This window comes from Nanorana parkeri, unplaced genomic scaffold (assembly GCF_000935625.1).
Source record: "Nanorana parkeri isolate BGI_ZX_2015 unplaced genomic scaffold, ASM93562v1 scaffold700, whole genome shotgun sequence".
Classification (NCBI taxonomy): Eukaryota; Metazoa; Chordata; class Amphibia; order Anura; family Dicroglossidae; genus Nanorana; species Nanorana parkeri.
Genome location: NW_017306968.1, coordinates 69,685 through 92,408, shown reverse-complemented (window position 1 = coordinate 92,408; position 22,724 = coordinate 69,685). Strand labels below are relative to the sequence as shown.

The 22,724-nt window shown below is 43.5% G+C and overlaps 1 protein-coding gene across 1 annotated transcript in view; it reads right to left on the bottom strand.

Annotated features, from left to right (window-relative positions):
- Positions 1-13,503, bottom strand: part of TAMM41 (TAM41 mitochondrial translocator assembly and maintenance homolog) — a 29,158-nt gene extending 15,655 nt beyond the window's left edge. The window contains exons 1-5 of the mRNA XM_018563819.1: positions 13,251-13,503; positions 10,065-10,247; positions 7,517-7,609; positions 6,160-6,310; positions 1,142-1,287 (exon numbers count right to left, since the gene is read on the bottom strand). Coding sequence (XP_018419321.1) covers positions 1,142-1,287; positions 6,160-6,310; positions 7,517-7,609; positions 10,065-10,247; positions 13,251-13,391 — 714 coding nt within the window. The 5' untranslated portion in view covers positions 13,392-13,503. The remainder of the gene's footprint in view (positions 1-1,141; positions 1,288-6,159; positions 6,311-7,516; positions 7,610-10,064; positions 10,248-13,250) is intronic.
- Positions 13,504-22,724: the final 9,221 nt, after the last annotated feature.

Genomic DNA, 22,724 nt, shown 5'->3' with positions numbered 1-22,724 from the left:
CCACACCTCCACACTGCCGCAGACTGACCCTGCTCTTCATACCATCAGGTAAGAGCCCCCTACTGCCAAGGTAGCCGGGACCCCTGGACTCCTCCAGCCTCCCTGTACCTCTCCAATGCTGCCCCCGTCGTTGCCAGACAAATGTCCACAACCCTGGGTCAGCATTCTCACATCCCAGCTTGCCACTGCTGTACACCAGGGGGGGGCCACCATCTGGCGCCAACTCACGTGCAGGAGGATGGTTGCCTTCCCTGAGTGATGGAAGGGAACCTTGGCCAAGAATCGGATGGGGGTCCGATAGGGAAGCCCTGCATGCGCTGCAGCAGGTAATCCTGGAGTAGGTCCCAACGCATAGCAGGGTAGGCTCAGCCCTAAGGCAAACAAACATGAGCCCTAAAAACAACAAACATTACGATGTCCCTGTGTAGCCGGCGGAAACACAAAAAAACTGACTTGGGATGGAAGGAGGAGTCTATTTATTTAATGTGGTTGATGTGTTTCCTGTTGCAGGCAGGCGGAGCCTATATCTCGATGGCTGTCCTGGAAGATGACTGGGGAAAATAACAATGAACAATGTCCATATCCATATTGGTAGTACATACATACATATTTTTTTTTTTCTCATTTGATGGATATGTAATAATACATGTGATAACACTATAACAGGGCTCTGTGGTAATATGTATTTGGCTTTTGAAGTGGTTTTGGGTGTGGGAGTTTTTCTATTGTCATTTACCAATATCATTTATGTATGGTTTTCAATTTATGGTTTGGATTTTTATGATGTGTTCTCCCCACAGTCCAAAGATGTGTACATAGTATTTTTGTATGTAGTAGTTGGATTATGGATTGTCAGGGGTGCACAGGGAATAAATGAATATATATTGTACTAAGCGTTAGGTTTTGTTGGATCCAGTTGTGGTTTCCCTTGCGATAATAAAGTCCTGGGCCTACAGGGATCGGTGGGAATGATGCTGGATGGCGAACATTGCAGCTAGAGACTGATTTCTTAAATATTTTTGCCCGAGCTGAAGTTAGGCTGACTAATCACTCACAGGGCATGTTAGAACATGGATGTTGAAAGCCCCAGAACCCTCACACTGTGTCATTTAAATAGTGTAAACCTTGGGGACATGATTACCTCCACTTTACCCTGCGAAGGTTTGTACACAGCCTGAGGACACTCCTGGAGTATGCCACTGTAGAGCTTCTGAAAATGGCCAATGTTTGGTTTGACAATATTCATCACTTTGGCTTTATCTTCACCAATTATCATGCGGAAGTCACCTAAAAAATATCCCAAAGCACGTTAATTATAAAACTAAAATAAATGTTGATTAGCAAATAAAGAAAAGCAAACTAGCATTTTTTTTTTTTTGAGGTTCAAGGTAAACTTCATTCAAACACTTCAATAAGCAGTTAAATGTGCATATGTGATTTGTTTCACCTGCCAAAGGATTGGAAATTCTGTTAAGCTGGTCTTGTGATCCAGGAACCCTTGACAGGAAGTACTTTCTCTGTGGACTTCATTGCAGTAAACCATTATAGGGCCCATTTATACCATCGTGTTAGAGAAAGCATATGCATGCAAAAGTGCATAATGCATTTTTAATGCCCTGTGTTAAAGTTTGAACACAATGCAAGATGAACAAACTACTTATCATGAGCTGGACAATGTTTATTCCCGAAGTCAAAACATGCTGTAAACAAATACAGGCTCCTCTAACATGTTTCACCAAACAGCTTATTCATAGAGATGTGGGGAAATCACATTTAAATGGTCCATTTCTCCATATCACATATGTTACTAATGGATAGCCTCCTGTCCCTGTCTCGTTAACCCCTTCTCTGCCAATGCCTGTAAATGAGCACATCACTTCCTGTTCATTCATGATTGTGGACATAGTAACTCCTCAGTTTATGAATGAACACGAACACTCAGTATATAGGATTGCTGTTCATTTATAACAGGGGTTGCCGAAAAATTGATTGAGGACACAGGGATCTCAATCTCTTTTTCTAGTTTAAAAAGTAAATATCAGGGGTCTGTTTAGACCCCTAATATTTCCCCAAAGCCCCTAACATTAAAAGAGAACTACGGGGTGTATGTTTTTCCCCATAGTTCTCTTAAGGGTCACGGGAGGACATATACTAGCATCCTCCCGTGACCCAAAGCTCAGTATATCGTGAGCTACAGCTCGCGGTATACTGAGACTGCCGCAGTCGGGACAGATCCTGACATTACTGTCGAGATCCACCCAGCTGTGTGAGTGAAAGCTATCTCAGCGCTGGAGGATTGGAGCAGGGAGATGATCGAGAAGTGAGCGAGCGACGGTATGTGTTTGCTCACTTCCTGATCTATTGAGCCAAAGTGTGACAGTTTAATTGTCACACTTCGGCTTGAACTATGAGGATGAGTGATTTTCACTCACCTCATAGTTCTCCTTTAACCTCTTGCCGTCCGCCCGTTAAGAAAAAACGGACGGACGGCAGACTCTATAGCCGCCGATCGGTTGTACGGCGTGATTTTCGGATCACCCCCCCCTACGTTCGCTAGTGCCACCACTCCCCCCTCCTGACCCCTCACCTTTAATCCCGGGATCCGCTAGCCCATCTGCGGCCCGGGATTGGCTCGGGAGGGCGTCAGGAGGAGGAGGGAGGGAGATCAGCTCCTTGCTGTTCTCCCTCTGTAGTGTGAATGCAGAAGTGATGTGTATTACATCACTTCCGCATTCACCTGTCAGTCAGTCAGAGAGAAGAAGCTGATGAAGCAAATCTGTGCTTCATCAGCTTCTTATGGGGTCTCCAGGTGACATTAGGGGTCTAGAGACCCCTAATGTCTCCATAAAGAGGACCTGTCAGTGTACCTGTGCTATTATATAGGGGGATGGTATCTTTTTTTCCCCCCCAATGTTTAAGTTTCCCCCCCCTTCGTTTACGCACATATAAACGTAAATACGCGTCGCATGCGCCAGCGCGCGAAAATGACAATTGCGCTACACGTTACATATTGAAGCGAACGTCGCAGTGAGAGCAATAAGTCTAGGGCCATCAATCACTGATAGCACTAAACTGATGAGCGGTAAAAGCTTTTAATGCGTCGCCTGGGTAATGTAGTTTTTTTGAGGTTTTGCGCGCGTGCGCAATTTTAAGGCTTGACATGTATGGTGTTTCTTTACCCGACGTGACCTCGTCTTTTACATTTTACCAAAAAATTGGGTAATTATAAATGTTTTAGAATTTAATATAGGGGAAACTTTTTTTTTAAAAAACATTCTGTAATTTTTTTCCTTAATATATTAAAAAATAAAAACCCCAGTGGTGATTAAATACCACCAAAATAAAGCTCTATGTGTCCCCAAAAAAGGGTATAAAATTAATTTCAGTACAGCGCTGCACGACGGAATAAATGTCAGTGAAAGTACCGCAGCGCTGAATACTGAAAAATGGCCTGGATGGGAAGGGGGTTTAACACCCCGGATGTCAACTGGTTAAAGTAAAAAAATTAATACAAAATTGTAATCAAAAATAATTTTAAAAAGGTTGGAAAAAACAAACCAAAACGTAATTTTCAGTTTCGGCCTGACAAAATTTTTATTTTCAGTTTCAGTCTAATAATTTCATTTCGGTGCATTCCTATTGTTAATGCCAATGAAGCGTTTCGTAAAAACGTCCTCAGATAACAGGTGTGTAATACAGAATCTAAATAAATAACTCTGTAGGAGGATAAAAACAATCAGAAGGCTTTAGTCCATATTGTGGCTATGAAACCATGACTGTGAATATATATTTGAAACACACACACACACCTAAAAGGAAGGGCAAGGATGCCCAAAACTGTCTTAATTTTTTGTACAAACCTATGTATCAATAACAGATTCAATTGCATTTATGAAGGAGGGCTGCACTTTTGGGATTATATGGAAACTGGTAAAGTGGCAGACACCAAAAAAAAAAAAAAAAAAAAAAAAAATAGGATTACAGGGGATACATGCAGCTCACCAACCCTGGTGGTGTGCGTGTATAAATAATGATAAAACTAATACAAAAATGCTAAAAAATAATGAATAATAATGTAAAACTATGCAAAAAACAGTATCCTTTAAAGGTTATAGAGCGCTGATGACAAAAGACCCCACGGTCGGTAAAAGAACAGTATATGCCAAGAAATTCTGGTGACATACATACGTAAATGAAAAGCTGTTACAAGTTACGTATAAAACTAATCAACTGGGGAATAGTCATCAGTGGTATAAGCCCCTGGTAGGTGGATGCAAAACATAGAGAAGTGACCTATGACTTACGGTCACCTTGATAAAAAGCTTATGCAGAGTATTAGGAATGAAACGTTAAAAAGTATATGCAAGGTACTGAAGTGATGAGCTCTATAGAGAAATAAAATGTAGCAATGTACGCTGTTAAAGCGAGTGGAAAAAAATGCCCAACATACAGAGTCCTCTGGTGAGGAGGGAGTAGAGTGAAACATTATGAGGACTTACAGCTGAATGGCTATAACCAACTCTATTGATGGTTTCAACACAAACTTCTGGTAGTAGAGTGCTGTGTCCCTGTCAGTTGGTTTTACAATTGAAAAGCTGCTTAAAATAACATGTGTATGGCCATCCACAAAGCATAAATCTGACCAGACACACAATCTCTGTAAAATCTCCATTATATTTACCAACAACCATGTAACAAAAGGGCCTACCTATATTTTTAACCATCTCATTTTAATCCTAGCTGCACTTAGTGGCATTTACTTTTTATGCAATTACAAAACTAAAATATAAAAGCTCAGTTTGGCTTTAATGTCATTGTATACACATCACCAGGGTGATATCAATGATGGTGTATTTAGCTTTAGGTTACAGACGCCTTCTCCATCCCCTGATGAGGTCATTCTGACGAAACGTGTAGGACAAAGGCAGGGACGTCATTGTGTATGGATACATGCTGACCTGGGATGAATGGTGTGGATGGTAAAAATGCTATTTTAACAGTGTGATTCTAATAAAACAAAGCTGTCCTATGATAACTGCCTTTTACTTTAGAGCTTTGGTTCTCAACTGGTGGGTCTTGACCCAAAAGTGGGTTGCAACCCCGTGTCCAGTGGGTCCCCGTGTGCCTTACACTTTTCTAGGTGAGAGGCATCTCAGCCTCCCCATAGCCCAGCACTGTCAGTTCCTGCGCCAAGCAGCCATTCAAAATATGCTGCCCGGTGCCGAGTGTAGACTTGAGGTGGGGTGGGGCTATGTTCGTGTAGGAGCTCCATCCATTCATTCATACGTGCTCTGCTTCAGTTCCCTTGCATGTCCTGTAGAGGTTCCTGGACCAGCGTTGCATCACATTCTGGCTCCTAGCACGTCTATGATCCGCATGGGAGCTGTACAAGCAATGCACATATGGATGGAGCTCCATCACAGCACTGCAACCCACACTGGATCCAAGGCTGAAGATCCACTGCAGTTCTCGTAAGGTAGGGAGACTGGGTAGATCTTAATAGGGCTGCAACAACTAATCGACTAAGTCGATTATAATCGATGATTGTACATGCAAATGCACCTGCCTCACGTTCTGGTGTGGGAGGTGTGTTGCATTGGCATTCATTTGAATGGCATCCCAAATGCACTTCCCACACACAGTTTGATCGCCTGCACTGGAACACGTGGTACTGCAATGCCGTACGTTGCATTGCGACTTGGGTCGCGACTTAATGACCGAGGACAAATGTGGGTCCTGAGGTTACACAGGTTGAGAACCACTGCTTTAGATGATCCTCTAATGACGCCCCATGGAATCCCCCGTTGGGCACTACTGTCCTTTAAGGATCTTGTGTTTTCGCACAGGCAGAGCATCTGCCTATGTGCATAGTGAAGCGGTTGTTTCCTTTTCTATAGGATAAGAGAATGACAGGTCATTGGTCTCAGAGATTTTTCAACATGTTAGGAAATAAACATTGTCATGCCCCTGCTTGCTCACTGCTTGAAACAGTAACACTAAGCTGTCAAAGTAGCACAAAAGGAGGCGAGTTTGTGTATCACTTGTCAAAACACAAGTACTGAAGCCCCAAGTCCCTCGCATGCCTATGGGTGATCCTAATACTAAAATGTAGATGAAAAAAATCACTGGCGCCAAAAAAATCCTAATACTAAACCTTACCTGAATAAGAGAGACTAGCAATCTGCAGGTAGAGCTCCTCTTCAGAAAAACTTTCAGGTAACATAAGGAAAGCAGCAATGACGGCACTCTTCAGGTTGGCGTTCAGGGCTGAGCGCAGCTGCTCATTCTCCTTCTGCGCCAGGATCTTCACCTGCACAGAGGAACAAGACACAATGCTGTCAATCACACCTCGCGATTCACAAACTGATGCAATCTGTCAGTATTTCGGAGAAAAGAAAGGTCACATCTGACATTTATAAAACTGATTTAAAACCTGATTATAGGATTTAATATTAGCCCTTTACACCAGAGAGAAGTTCAGACATGTTTCTCACACACAGCTGTACAGTATTAGCTCTTGCATGCAAAGGTTTTAGTTTAAATTATGGTGCCCTGGGGCATATAAAACATGAGTGGGTGGAATAGATGGTCTATTAAACATTATTGTATTTCACAAAGGAGGAGGCTTGAACCCTGTAACCAAACTCAGTGTTTGCAGCAGATGAGTAAAAATGAAGATTAACAGAAGCATTTGCTGTCCTCTAGTGGAGTCGATGGGAATTCCTGATACAAGTGTACATTTGTATTACATGTCAGTATACTAAATTATTGTATATGATTAACATGAGAACAATTATATAGAAATAATATAGAAATCCAACAAAGCACAATCTCTATTATAGAGGTATGCTTCCATTTCAACAGAAATGCACCTCTTTTTATACAAGAGGATATTGATTAAAAATTAAAGTGATAGTAAAGGTATCCGAATGGTCTTAAGGGAGGAAAAGGTTGCTTGATTCTAGCTATGGTCTTCTGGTGGAAAAATTAGGATCATATCCAAATGTCAACACTCTATCAAGCCCCCCACTAGATTATGCACAGAGTCTGGACAGCACAAGGTAATCCCACCAACAGCAAGATTAAATGGTGCAGATCGGTGTAGGATTTTTGGGTAGAATGTGGCCTAGACCTCCTGTGCTTCTGCCTACATTCCTAGAAAGAAAATCTGTACACTTCATCATTCAAATACATTTAGAGGTCTTGTCAAATGCAGCTGCTTTGGAATGGGAAATGCGGCATTTGACAAGAAAGGGCGGTGTTTGACCTGCAATCTAAATCTACCTCAATAGGACACGCTGAGTCCAAAAAAAATGCAGCACAATGAAAAAGTAGGTGAAACGCAGCCTCTGAACCGCTGTGTGTGTGCTGCTTTACTACAGTAAATGGCAAATCGCTGAGCTGTGTTTGAAGTGTGTTTTTAACATAAGAAAACAACACATGTACTTATGGTTTGTGTCTGCAAATAGAAAAAGTCTCATGGTTCCTGCTCCAGCTTTCACCACCGCCATCTTACCGGTTTATGCAAACGACCAGCGATGTACAAAGACTTCCAGGAGAGCAAGTCTTCCATCAGAGTTTGAGTACTGACAATCCCATATTTGATGACCTGAGAAAAAAGTGTTGACAATCTAGAATTAATAAGACAGGAAGCTGTCACAAAGAAGTCCCATATATACAGTCGTAGTTCATTTTGAAATAATGCATTGCTACATCTTGAATACTAAAATAATAGATCTTATTAGCAGATCTCAAATTATTATCATTTAAGATACAAATCTGTTGATCAAAATACAACTAAAAGATAAAAGAGAAGGCTGCTGTAAAACACATATGAAAATACATAATTTGTATCTGCACAGCTCAGTGTCTGAGGACCTAAGCAGGTATGGCTAACCTCAGAGGTCCAAGAACACCATACTGAACTACTGGGTACAATGCACATTTGTATTTGACACACAGCACAATACAGCTCTGCTTTCTTCAAACACAAGGCTTATGCCTCATCTTTGGATAGTATAGGTTATAGTATATATAGTATATATAGTATAGTATAGATAGTCTAGGTTGCAATATTTTAGAAAAGGGGCTTTTGGTTCCTTTAGGATCATCTCACCATCCCAAGCCAATTGTACTATATTATGGATATCACAATTGTAAGTCTACAGCCGCTCTGTCCCATATCTGTTTATGATTTCTGCAATTGTAAGGATTAGGTTATGTATATTACATTTGTAGGTCTCCAACCTCTCTCTTCCTCACCTATTTGTGATTTCTAGAATTCTGAGGTTTATACTATGGATATTACATTTGTAAGTCTCCCACCTCTCTGTCCCTTACCTCTCTATATTATTTCCAGAATTGTGGGGACTAAGTTATGGATATTACATTTGTAATTCTCTGACCTCTCTGTCCCTCATCTCCTTTTATTATTTCAGGAATTATATGGACTATGCTATGAATATTACATTTCTAAGGCTCCAGCCTCTCTGTTCCTCACGTCTTTATTATTTCACTAATTATAGGGACTATGCTATATATTAGGGATACACCGATACCGGTTTTTCAGTATCAAGTACTGCTATTTATTTCTCGGTACTCGCCGATACCGAATACAGATACAAAAGGTCCCATTAAGGAATATGGGCGGCGTGTAATGACTCGCCGCCCGGCTTCTTGGTTAGCTCTCTCCATGGAGCCGGCTTCCTGGCAAATCAGGAAGCCAGGCGGCAGGTAATGACTCGCTGCCTGGCTTCCTGATTGGCCAGCTTCCGGATATGCTCCCTTATCACCAAGTGACGAGGGAGCATGGAGCTGGCTTCCCGGCCAACCAGGAAGCGAGTCATTACCTGCCCCCCAGCTTCCTGATTGGATGGGAAGCCAGCTCCAAGTGATGAGGGAGCATGGAGCTGGCTTCCCAGCCAATCAGGAAGAAGCCGGGCAGGGTTTAATGACTCGGGATAGGCATCGGGAGCATTTGGCGAATGTACGAGTATATATTACATTTGTAAGGTCTGTTACAGAATCCTCCTTCACTCCTTACCGGATATCCCCGTCAACATGGATGCTGGAAATGACTGCGGATGGCGTCGCTCGTAGCAGAACTTGTTAGAGATGTCAGCAGCACACCGAAGTAAAGTGAAGCAAACGTCTATTTATTGACACATATGGTAATTAGACAAGCCTGATGAAGGGGACCCTGTGCACCCCCGAAACGTTGCATCTGTGTAATGACAATATGTGTCAATAAATAGACATTTGTCTCACTTTACCTCAGTGTGCTGGTAACATCTCTAACAAGTTCTATTACATTTGTAAGTCTTCAGCCTCTCTGTTCCTCACCTCTTTATTATATCAGGATATGTAAGAACTATGTTATGAATATTACATTTGTAAGTCTCTGGCCTATCAGTTCCTCACCTCTTTTTTATTTCAGGATATGTAAAAACTATGTTATGAATATTACATTTGTAAGTCTCTGGCCTATCAGTTCCGCACCTCTTTATTATATCAGGATATGTAAAAACTGTTATGAATATTACATTTGTAAGTCTCTGGCCTATCAGTTCCGCACCTCTTTATTATATCAGGATATGTGAGAACTATGCTATAAATGTTACATTTGTGAGTAGTGGACCTCTCTGTTCCTCATCTTTGCGATTTTCAGAATTGTGGGGACTAGTCTCTTTGGGATTTCAACAACTATGAGTATCATGAGCATAACTTGGCGATTTGATAGATTTGCACTGAAACCTGAGTGTGTCCTCCTAAACTACTTGAGGAGTGTGCACTGCTTTTTCCTGATCAACTGGTGCCATACACATTCCAGGGTCACACTGTATTGTGTACAACAGCTAATTTAATAGAAACCAGAAAAGAAAGCAAGGTTTTTTTAAAATATTTTTTTTTCTGCAAACAGTGCACGCAGAATGAAAAGTAGACAGCTTTTCTGATAAAACACAGCTTTCTTCATTACATATAACTAGATTTCTGCTTTAGCTGGAAGCCTGATGTTTACAGCACAGACATGTTATAGTACAAACATAAACAGGGGATGGACATACCTTCCCATCACACGGAACCAGTGTATTATAATAGACTCCAGCTCCATACTTATTCTGGACATTAGTAATTTGTTTGGGTCCCAGATGTTTCAGGAATGAGTAGTGGCTACGGTTCTGCATTAGATTCATGGTATGCCATTTGACAGGGTCATCAACTGCAAACACAAAGTCCAGCATATTGTTCTGGAAGGCAAAAATGGAATTGGGTAAACAGAAAAGAATAACAAACATTTTCTACTGGTATACAGAAAGCAATATTTTGATCAACATAACACGAATATAATGATTTCAAAGACCAGGATTCATATGTAACCTCTAAACCACTTGTTGCTTTAAAAGTAAATGGATCCTCCTAGGTAGCATTTACTATATAGGCAATGGTCTTTATAACACAGGGATAAGCAACCCTGACATGCCATGAGCCATTGGAAGACATACTCCTATGAAGGGATTTGTAGATTCACCAGTCGGAGTGCCAAGGTTGTTAATACAGCTTGATATGACAACTGCTAGTTTAGATCGAGACCTTGTCATCAGGGAAAATGCATAAAAGGATTGGTCTAAAAACTCATACCTCCTCCGATCCAAACTCAGTTAGATTACGGACCAAGATTGTTACTCACGTAGTTCTCTGCCTCCTCTGTCATGTCAGCTGCCTTACCTCAACAGTGTGCATTTATATATGCAGTAGTGTAATTGGACTGTTTGGCACATCTCACAATCTCTATGTTTATATACAAATGTCCAAATTCTGTGCTGATTACTTCCACATGAAATGAATCCATTTGGTTTTAAAGATTTTTCATATATTTTAAAGTAGAACCTCAGCCATTAAAAAAAAAAAAAAATGTATAGAATGGAGAAATATTAAAACTTAAAAAAGGAGAACTATAGGGTCAGTGCTTTTCCCCATAGTTCTCGTAAGGGTAACGGGAGGACACAAACTAGCGTCCTCCCGCCACCCAAAGCTCAGTATACCGCGAGCTACAGCTTGCGGTATACTGAGAAGCCGCAGCCAGAACGGATCCCAACAATTCTGTCTGGATCCACCGAGCTGCGTGAGTGACAGCTGGCTCTGCCTATCCAGAGGCAGAGCCAGCTGTACCCGCCCCATCCCTTCCGCCAGTCAGCGCTGGAGGATCGGACAGGGGAGGGGGGAATCCCTGCAGGGAGCCATGAATGACAGTCACGGCTCTCTGCACGGATAGATCGAGAAGTGAGCGAGCGCCGGTATGTGTTCGCTCACTTCCCGATCCGACCTGTGACAGTTTCATTGTCACAGGTCGGCTCAGATTATGAGGCTGAGTGAAAATCACTTGCCTCATAATTCAAAATAACTGTTATGTTTGTATCACAGAGTCCCTGTTGGGTAGATTTGCCCTCACCATTTGTGCAGCCACCAGGAAAAGACATTTCCACAATGGGTACAAAGGCAAGATTGTCCTACCCTTCCCTAAAAAAACATAAGAGTTGTGGCTAAAATCCACCAAACATGCTGGATGCTTGGCCAGCTGGAAGCACTTTTGTAGGTCCGTATGCCATACGTCCTTGGCAGCGAAAGGGTTAAACCACTTTTCCTGGTGCATATATGGCAGCAAAACCTACAGTCAAATGTATGCTGCCATGTACAGGCGCTAGGAAAAAAAAAAAAAAACGGAAAGGTAAGTACTCAATTTGCCATTTTCCTGGTGCCTACATGGCAGCATACGTTTGACCATAGGTATGCTGCCATGTATAGCCACCAGGTAAGAAAATGAATGGAAATCTCCACAGTGGGGACAACAGCACGGGATATAGTACCCAACAGATCATCCTACCCCTTTCCCCTTTATGCCCCCCATAAAATAAGCGTCATGGCTGAAATCCACCCAACATACTGGTTGCTGGAGACTTAAATTACTTATCTCCTCGGGTCTCAGAAAAGTATGTGCTTGATGTCCCATGTCTGTACACCTGTCACAATTTTAAAAGGGGCTCCCACTTTTCCTCCTTGGTTTCTCATTCAGGGCCCACTCACACCAGAGAGCGCATGTTGTGCTCCGATATAACGCATTCCTGTTGATGTACGTTGGTAGCAGCGGTGCAATGTGTAGCTATAACACAACGTAACTATTGTTTCTTTTTAACTTCATTGAAACATCACAAGACGATATTTAAATTGACCTCTATGAACCGCAGTGCAATGTAACATGCTGTTGTGCACTGACATACAATGATGTGTGTTCAGCTGGCCTGCAACTTTTTTTATGAAATGCATAACAACGCACATGTATGGTGTGAATATGTGGCCGTGCATTGAGCCTGCATTGATCCTTGCTGTTCAATACTCCTGATGTGAATGAGCCCTTACTTTATATTATGGGGAATACAAAATGAAAGGATTAGTAGGGCTGCAACTAATGATTATTTTCATAATCGATTAGTTGGCTGATTATTTTTTTCAATTAATTGGATAAAATAAAATCCTTAACTTAAAGTAAAATACAGAAATGCAGTGTTACAAAGAAAGTTTACTTCAGAATAAAGCTGCATGCACAATTTTTTCCAATCACACTGCACTGGAACACACGGCATTGCGGTACAGTGTGTTCCAGTGCAGGCGATCACACTGTGGGTGGGAGACACGTTTGGGGTGCCATTGAAACGAATGGCACTGCAACGCACCTCCCGCAGCAGAATTTGTCAGGCAGGAACCGAAAATAACTTTTTTCCCCACCTTTTAACAATTGTATTGTAAGCACATGGCGCATGAATAGCTTCAGCCAGGGAATGATGCTGCCAGTGGCAAGATTCCATAGACAGCAGCTGAATGTAAATACACCAGGTAGTGGGCTGGTGCAATAGCCAGCCGGCTATTGGCCATTTCAAATTGCAATAGCAGGCTGGCTATTGCACCCACCCACTTCTTGCTGTGCCTTCCTCCCAGCATGGAGGCGAGAGCTAGGAAATCCACCAACTAATCAATAATGAGAATAGTTGATAACTATTCTCATTATCAATTATTATCGATTAGTGGGATGCAGCCCTTAAGATTAGGAGGGCCGGCTGAGAGGAGATCTTCCCAACAGATAATAAAAGGGTCAGCCAGGCTCCATCTAACAATGAAATACCATATTGGGTACACTAGCTTGTTAAAGAATCTCAGGTTCAGGTTATCCACAATATTTGCTTTCATTCACATCTTACTTTGGCATTGCTCTGGGAAGCGCCGGTCTGTTTGAACACCGCTGATCCATAGGCGAAGGCAAGGCTTATGTCCTGGGGAAAATAGGTGAGCATCTTCCGTAAATGGAAGCCGGTTCCTTGCATCGCTGGCAGTGCCATCATTCATCACAAAGTCTGCTACAACACACACATCACTGATCCTGCACAGCTCACTGTGCACCAACACACATATCAATGTGTATTCATCACACACTGCCTGTGTACACAGCACAACCTTACATAGCTAAATCCCTTCACTGAACGTGACACCGGTCACCTAGATCCCATCACTGAACATGACACCAGAGACTATCACCACACAGGGCACCGCGTATTCCGGTGACCTACACGCCTCAGTCACTTCCGGGTCCCGTGGAACGCATGACTTGATGGGTTACGTCTTACACTGTAGCTATTGGCTTCCGGTTGCTCTGGGTTTATTGATTTGGTCTGAGTCACAGCCGCTCGAGTTTGATTGGTTGAACTGAGTCACAGGTCACAGCTGCTCGGGTTCGATTGGTCAGATTGAGTCACAGCCGCCGCTCAGTTCGGAGCTCATTGAAAGTTTAGGTTGAAGTGTGCGGCTGGAATGTCCGCTCCTCTCCTATTAGTGTGTAATAAGGGGGGGCTGGTTTCAGCCTAGGGTGGGTCCAGTCGGTTAGAATTAGGTGTGGATGAATCTGTTGTGTCGGTCGCAGTGTGTGTTGGGGTGAAAGGACAAATCAGAGAGGGAGATAATTAGCAGCTGGTGAAAATCACATTGGAGGACTGGAAAAAGAGGGGGGCCCATTCACACCATAGCATTGTGTTAATGGCACGGTTCTGTCTGATTACCGCACAAGACTGCGCAATGCACTTAACACTCGATAGGCCGGGTTGACACCTGTTTTTGCACGTTTGTATGCACGCGTTTATTTGCACGTTCATGCGTATTGTACACATACATGAAGACATGCGTTTTGACTGGCAGCTTATGAAACATTGCAGGCAATGGACGTACGCACGTACACATGCACACAAAAATGTGCAACTTGCTTCTGCTGCGCATTTTTGGCTGTTTCCATTGAAGTCTATGCGGCAAAAACACACCGTTAACTGCCCAAAGAAGCTCCTGTACCTTTTTGGTCGTTTGATGTTTTCCTGCTGGCGTTTTGCTGCTCAGGTGTGAAAAGGGCCCATTGGAAATCATGGGATTTCTTGTGTTAGGCATTTAAAAGTGCTTTTCCAACTGCTCAAAAACTCCTAGGTGTGAACTGGGGCTCACAGTACGGAAGGTGTGTTGCATTGCCGTCCATTTGAATGGCACCCAAAGTGCATTGCCGACCACAATGAGCCCAGCCACGCCGCACCGAGCTCTACTGCAGTACCATGCGGAGTGACAAAAAAAAGTACTCTGTGCAATAGTTTTTTTTTTCTAGTTGCAACACATGGTATTGCGGTCAGAGGTGCGCTTGGGGTGCCATTCAAATGAATTGTATAAATCCATCCTAAATTATGGGGTGTGACAGTCGGGGGTTTGATTGATTGCAAAAAACATTTTGTGACCTCCCTGGATTATAATATTCTTGGGAAGTCAGAGTTGAGGACAAGAGGATGACAAGCTGGGGAAAGAGACATAGAGTTGACAAGTTTAGGAAATAAAATGGTGAACAGCCAGCTCCATGCTGATTGGCTGGAAAGCCGGCTTCTCAGCCAATCAGGGAGGCGGGTCATTACTCGCCGCTGGGTTCCTGATTGGCCGAGAAGCTGGCCAAAACAACATGGAGCCGGCTTCGCAACCAATCAGGAAGCCGGGCGGCATGTCATTACCCACTGCCCGGCTTCCTGATTGCAAAGACGAAACTGAAAAGAGAAAATTATTGGTTGCTATGGGCAATTGCTCCAGATTTTGTCAACTCCAGCTTTGATAAATCCCCCTCATTATATTTACACAGTTCTAATTCTAAGTCATGAACACCTATTCCAAGATGTGATGCTCAAATATATACATGAACATTATGCTGACACCTAGTGGCAGATTGAATGCTCTCCCTAGTGTAGTTATTTAGACTTTGTACATTTACAGGTTTACCCGTGCTGTGTGTTACTCTCTTTTATATTTAGACTTTATCACAGTGTAATACTACCTGATATCCAGCATAAATACCCCAACACAAAGAATTCTTATACCTGTGACCAGAGGCGTAGCTACAACCTTCAGGGCCCCGGTGCAAGAAACTATGAAGGGCCCCCCCAACCCCCATGGCACTGTGCAGTTAACAGGACGGCTGCCGAGGTCCCCAGGAAGTGCGGGACCTCAGGCAGCCGCTCCAGTTTAAAATTTTAGTGCCGGTGTTCTGTTGAGAATGCTGACCTAGTATCTGCGTTTGTGCACAGACGGGATTACTGAGGAAACCAACATTTATTTACAAAGTATTTGTTTGTAATTGTTTATTGTTAATAATATGCCGGCCATGGCAGCAAATGTTGGATGGCATAATATTAACGGTCACAATTAACAATTTATACTAAATACTTTGTAAATAGATGCCGGTTCCCTCAATAGTAGTGGTCTGTGCGCAAGCGCAGATGCTGAGGTCGGCAAATTTGACTACGTCGGCGTTCTCAACAGAACACACTTGCTTTGCAGCTCCAGAAACCACCGCTCCATCTCCAAACGATTCAGAGCAGCACTGCTCAACTCTGTCTTTATACTTATAGAACCCGTCTAAACTTGTGCACTTTAGGTGCATCAGACGCAATCTAGGGATCACCTTGGAAAGGTAAAACTTTGTTCCGGCATCTTTTGATACTTTAATTTCTGTAACAAAGAAGTTTAGAATTACTTCACTACAGGTTTACATTTATCAAAGACAAACTCCCTTTTTAAACGGCTAGTTGAGCTATAGTCAGAGGGAGGCTTGGCTGCTCGAAGCATGGCATATGTACTGTTCCTGTTGAATGAACCTGATAGCAACAATGATTTACTCAGTTCCAGTTTCTGAGCTGTCATTTGTGCTTGATCTGCTTCATTGGGCTGCAGAGGGGTCGAATAAACCCCTAATGTCTCCTTAAAGAGCACCTGTCACCACTAAAGTGCTATCACATAAGGGGCCTGTGCACCCCATATGCCATAGCAATAAAGTAAACAAAAAGTTTTAAAAAATAAAGTAAAATGAAATGTAAAAATACCCAAAAAATTTTTTTTAAAGCCCTCCCATGTCCAAGCACATACGTCCGTTGCACCTGTGCAAGAAAATGATGATTACGCCACACGATAGGTATTTACATGCATGCCGAAGGGAGAGTAATAATCCTTCACCTCGTTATTTATGGCTAACTCTAAATTACTGACCTGTGTGGGCTTTTAAAGCGTCACCTATGGACAATTTGGGGTACTGTAGTTTCCTCCTGTTTCACAGGCACATGCAGATTTGAAGCTTGATATTATTGGTGTCTATTTAGTTGGTGCAACCTCATCTTTTATATTTTACAAAACAATTTGGTAATATGTTGCATTTATGTGCACTAAAATTAACAAGTGTATTTTTTGACTGAAAGTTTGGGTTTTATAAACAGTTGTGCTAATGTCACGTGACATACAAAATTGCAACTGCCACCATTTTATTCTCTAAGGTTTCTTCTTTCAGGAAATCTCATTTTAAAGGGGGGGATTGTTTGTCCCAGAGGTGGTCTATTGGATTCAGGTCAGGCGAGCGTGGGGGCCATTCAATGGTATCAATTCCTTTATCCTCAAGGAACTGGCTGCATACTCTCACCACATGATGCCGGGCATTGTCGTGCACCAGGAGGAACCCAGGACCCACTGCACCAGCGTAGGGTCTGACAATGGGCCCAAGGATTTCATCCCGATACCCAATGGCAGTCAGAGTGCCATTGTCTAGCCTGTAGAGGTCTTTGCCTCTCACCATGGATATGCCTCCCCAGGCCATCACTGACCCACCACCAAACCGGTCATGCTGAACGATGTTACAGGCAGCATAACGTTCTCCACAGCTTCTCCAGGCCCTTTCACGTCTGTCACATGTGCTCAGGGTGAACCTGCTCTCATCTGTGAAAAGCACAGGGCACCAGTGGCGGACATGCCAATTCTGGTGTTCAATGGCAAATGCCAATCGACCTCCATGGTGACGGGCAGTGAGCACAGTGCCCACTAGAGGATGTCGTGCCCACAGGCCACCCTCATGAAGTATGGTTTTTAATTGTTTTGGCCAGACATTCACAGCAGTGGCCTGCAGGAGGTCATTTTGTAGGGCTCTGGCAGTGCTCATCCTGTTCCTCCTTGCACAAAAGAGCAGATACCGGTCCTGCTGATGGGTTAAGGACCTTCTATGGCCCTGTCCAGCTCTCCTAGAGTAACTGCCTGTGTCCTGGAATCTCCTCCATGCTTTTGAGACTGTGCTGGGAGACACAGCAAACCTTCTGCCAATGACAAGTATTGATGTGCCAACCTGGAGGAGTTGGCATGCCTGTGCAACCTCTATAGGGTCCAGGTATCGCCTCATGCTACCAGTAGTGACACTGACTCTAGCCAAATGCAAAACTCATGAAAAATAGTCAGAAAAGATGAGTAAGGAAAAAATGTCAGTGGCCTCAACCTGTAAAACCATTCCTGTTTTGGGTCGTCTCATTGTTGCCCATCTAGTGCACCTGTTGTTAATTTCATTAACACCAAAGCAGCTGAAACTGATTAACAACCCTCTCTGCTACTTAACTGACCTGATCAATATTCCAGGAGTTTCATTGACTTGACTCTGATTAAAAAGTGTTCCTTTAAAATAATTTATAAAAAAAAAAGTGTTCCTTTAATTTTTTTGAGCAGTGTTTTATCAGTAATATCGGTCAAGACCGATAGTGACAATTTAAAATTTGAATAACGGCCCACATTATTGGTAGATCCGATAATCAGTCGACCCCTAATTGGAACAAATAACCACCTGTAGATTTGTGAGTGCTGGGATTGCCTGCCCAGTCTGAAGGTGCCCATACACCTTACAACCATCGCACGACTTTCGTTGTGCGATGGTTGTAAGGTAATTAAAATCTCGTACGATCTGCCCATCTTGGACAGGCAGATCGTACTTGCGATCATCGATTATCTCAAGCCCTCCCTGCTAAGACGTCCCACCGCTCTCCTCCTGGGGTCCTTGCGGTGCAGAGGTGGTGAGCAGGGCCGCCGTCAGGGGGGTACGGCCAATATTCAAGTAAGGGGCCCGTGAACATTACATGAATATCGGCCGGCAGCCGTACAGTTGACTGGCAGTAGGGGGAGGCGGCCGTCCGGGCCCCGCAGCACCGGAGGAAGCCGGGGCCCGCACACTCGAGATCCTCACCTGGTGTTCTCTGTGTGGGCCTCCGGTGTCCCCCTGTCTGTGACTGACTGCACATTACGTTTTTAAAGATGGCCGCCACGAGTAGTGGCAACCTGGCACAGCTCATTTAATATATTGCCGAAACGGCATATGCAGCCCCCCTTCCTGCAAAACAGGTAAGCAGTAGAGGGGGACATTGTTTAATTAACAATTGTTATTAGTTGTGTCTGTGTTTTTATTGCGTGTTTTTTTTTATGTGTGTGTGTGATTTTTTCTTTTCCATTAATGAAGCTATGTGTGTCTGTGTTTTTAATGAGTATGTAATATGTATGTTTCATTACGTGTGTGTGTGTTTTTTTTAACCACTTCCTGCTGGTTGACATAAATGTACGTCCTCCGCTGGAAGTGGTTATACCAAGAAAACGGCTGCTCCTGCACACCACTTGCAGTGCGTTCCGGCCAGAACGCACTGCATCGGATTGCGGCCGACTCACTTTTTGGCCAGGCAGGAGGGGGCCTGGCGGGCCATTGAAGTGAATGGCGCCGTAGCCACGCACTCCGGCCGCAATGCGATCGCCCGCACGGGATCGCAAGGCACATTGTGCCTGCAGTGCGTTTGGGTGCGGTGCTGCAAGCACTATTTTGATCGCGCTGCCCCCGAACACACTGCAGGCACAATGTGCCTTGCAATCTCATGCGGGCGATCGCATTGCAGCCGGAGGGCGTGGCTACCGCGCCATTTACTTCAATGGCCCACTGTGCCCCCTCCAGCCTGGACAAAAAGTGAGCCGGCCGCAATGCGGGCAGTGCATTCTGGCCAGAATCGGACCAGAACGCACTGCTTATGGTGTGAACTAAGCCCTGCGTCCAGTAGACATGTGCGATTCGTTTTGGAAAAATTAGTTTTCCGGATGAAATTCGTTGCGGTAGTCTGTACGCATTTTCGTTTGTGGACGAATTATTATTGCAGCAAAGTGACAATTAAAAAAAAAATTTATGTCACTTTGCTGCAATGAAACGAACGATGCGAACATGAAACGGAAATGAACATTCGTACCGAATACCGCTAACGAATTTCGTCCGAATCCCGAAAAACCCGAATCAAAACAAGATGAAACTAAACGTTTTCCAGCGGGTGACGAAGCCCTGCGGCCAGCAGGTAATGTGACTGTGGGGGTACATTAGAGTGTAAGCTCCTCTGTACAGAGACTGATGTGACTGTGGGGGGAGGGTACATTAGAGTGTAAGCTCCTCTGTACAGAGACTTATGCGACTGTGGGGCGACATTAGAGTGTAAGCCCCTCTGTACAGAGACTGATGTGACTGGCTCAGTGTTGTTCACTGTACAGCATTGCGGTATATATATGTCAGAGCTATATAAATGTATAATAATAACAGTGTGACTAGCTCAGCTGCCCTGGTGGTGAGCTGCGGCAGGTGTGGGGGGAAGCTCCTTGATCCCTACTATCTGCAGCTTGGTGTTCTCCAAAGAACTGGTGAGCATCACAATACATGTGAATATGCATTAAGCTTTATTTATTAATATCATTGGTAAATTATCATTGGTGGTGTGTGTTGGGGGGGGTTGGCGGGGAGGGGGCGCATTGAGGAGCCTGGCCTTGGGGCAGCAGATAGAGTAAGCCCCCGGCCCTGCAAACATCAGAATGCCTTTGAAGGTTACAACTCACAGAAAAGTTACAGGTTTATAAAAGGAAAGTCTAAGTCCTCATGGTAAAGCTACATGCATGGATTACTTTAATGAAGCCAATGACTGTCTGCATGGTAAAATGTTTCTTCAACCCATAAATGTAGCGCATAACCTTTAAATGTTGTTAAGCCCATGATTGGCGAACTGAACAAAGCGCATTTTTTTTATTCATAAGATATACTGTAAATCTATCTTTGGTTACGAAGAAGATGTAATTCTCAAAAAGAGCAGATCCAGGCAGCAGGATGTTCTGAAGATTCCAGCTGGTATCAAGAGCCATGTTGTGCAATCTCTGGCTGAGCTTTCTTTATGATCCTCTCCTCATGAACACAGGGAATCTTACTCTGTACTTTCATCTCAAGAAGTTTATTTTTAACATGAAAAAGAATAAAAGTCTAACTTCAACTCAGTGAATTTTGTAGATGCCGTCTGTTTCAGACTATTCTGTTTCTAAAATTTCCTACAAGAAGTAGAGGAAACAGCTTTGAAAATTGAATCTGGGCCAGTTTACAAAAATAAATGTATTGGGTGTAAGCTATTTTTATCAAGCAGTTAGATATGGCATTCTCCATACAAAAAACATGTACCCATCTTAAAGGAGAACTATGGGGTCAGTGTTTTTCCCCATAGTTCTCCATAGGGTAACGGGAGGACACAAACTAGCGTCCTCCCGTCACCCTATGCTCAGTATACCGCAAGCTACAGCTCGCGGTATACTGAGACGCCGGAGCGGATCCAGACTTAGACGTAGGGATCCGCCCAGCTGCGTGAGTGACAGCTGGCTCTGCCTATGTAGAGGCAGAGCCAGCTGTACCCACCCCCTCCCTCGTCCGTTCCGCCAGTCAGCGCTGGCAGATCAGAGAGGGGAATCCAGCCTCTGCCGTGACAGGATCGAGAGGTGAGCGAACCCGGTATGTGTTCGCTCACCTCCCGATCTACTGAGCCGACCTGTGACAGTCTCATTGTCACAGGTCGGCTGGAACTATGAGGTGAGTGGAAATCACTCATCTCATAGTTCTCCTTTAAACCTGTGATCCTTAAAACAGTGAATAAGCATTTGACTTAATTGTGCATCTTAAGGCAGCACCAAAATGCAACCCCATACTTCTTTTACTAAGCATGCCCATCAATACTAAGCCATGGCTTAATTAATAACAGAGAGATATCACTATTCACTTTCTATTATGAACTACACACACCACATTCCATTCCATTCATAAATATCCAGCTGTGTGGTGTACTCGGCAAAGCCTCATGGAGTTCACTCTACTTAATGGAGCAGTGAGTGCTCTGTGATTGGAGAAGAACTGATCACATGAGTGAGCTCTCCTCCTGCCATTTTAAAAAAATTATTTAAACTGCCATTTATTCTGTACTCTGCTGGATTCAGAGTCCTAAAGTTAGGGGAGTGCATAGCACATTTGTGAAGCACATTGCTGTGTTTTTTAAATGCGTGATGCTTTTGGTTTTGTCAAATGACAATTTAATGACAGCAGAGTGGCTTTACTGCTGCAATTTAAATGAGCTGGCAGTCTAGGTGCCAAGATCTCGTTGCCCATGACCCTACAAAAATAAGTGGGTTATTTATCCCCATGTTATCTAGTCAGCAATGTGATAGAGTATACAGTAGGTGTACTGCTTTTTTATTTGTTAATGACCCAAGTAATTGGAATATTTGAATAGGACAGTATTTTTCAATGTAGGTGCATATATGTTAATAAAGTTCCATTCAGGCACAAGATAACCTCTATCACCAAAACTGCATAAACTAGAAAACTCTTTACCAAGCCACTATGAAAAACTTTTTAATATGGACCAGGTTGAAAATCGTAACCATTATATATCTCTCATTGATGCTTAACTGGAGATCAAAGTTGAAGCCATTAATTGAAGCCATTTGATTGTAATTACGTAGGTTAGCGTGGAAGGACCAATGCATTTTTTTAACATCTGTGTTTGAAATGGGGAGGGGTGTGCGAGCGCATTGGCATACTGTCGTGTACACGTACAGGCATGCTTGTTGGCGCAAATCTGCCTATTTAAACCAGCATGGAATGGAGCTAATTGCTGACTGGTCTTCAGCTTGTTTCTGTTTTCCTGTGATCCGAACTGCAAAATGATTCCCAAAGAAGATGACCCTGCCTTGTGAGTTCAACCCTACTTCTGCTTACCGATGCCCTGCTTATGCCTCTCTGTGTTTGACCTTGGCTTATGACCTCAACCGTGATCTGGTTATGGATTTGGTACGGCTTCATGTGGTCGTTATCAACTTTGGCCTGTGTTCTTGACTTTGCGTCTGTCACCTATCCCAGTACTCTGCTTCATTCAGCGCACCACCTTGATCCAGCGGCTGCCATACCCGGTCAATGAACCAAAGCGTCTGCACACTTCACTTGACTAACATTCTAGGCATTCATGTGCTTCTGCCTCCTCACT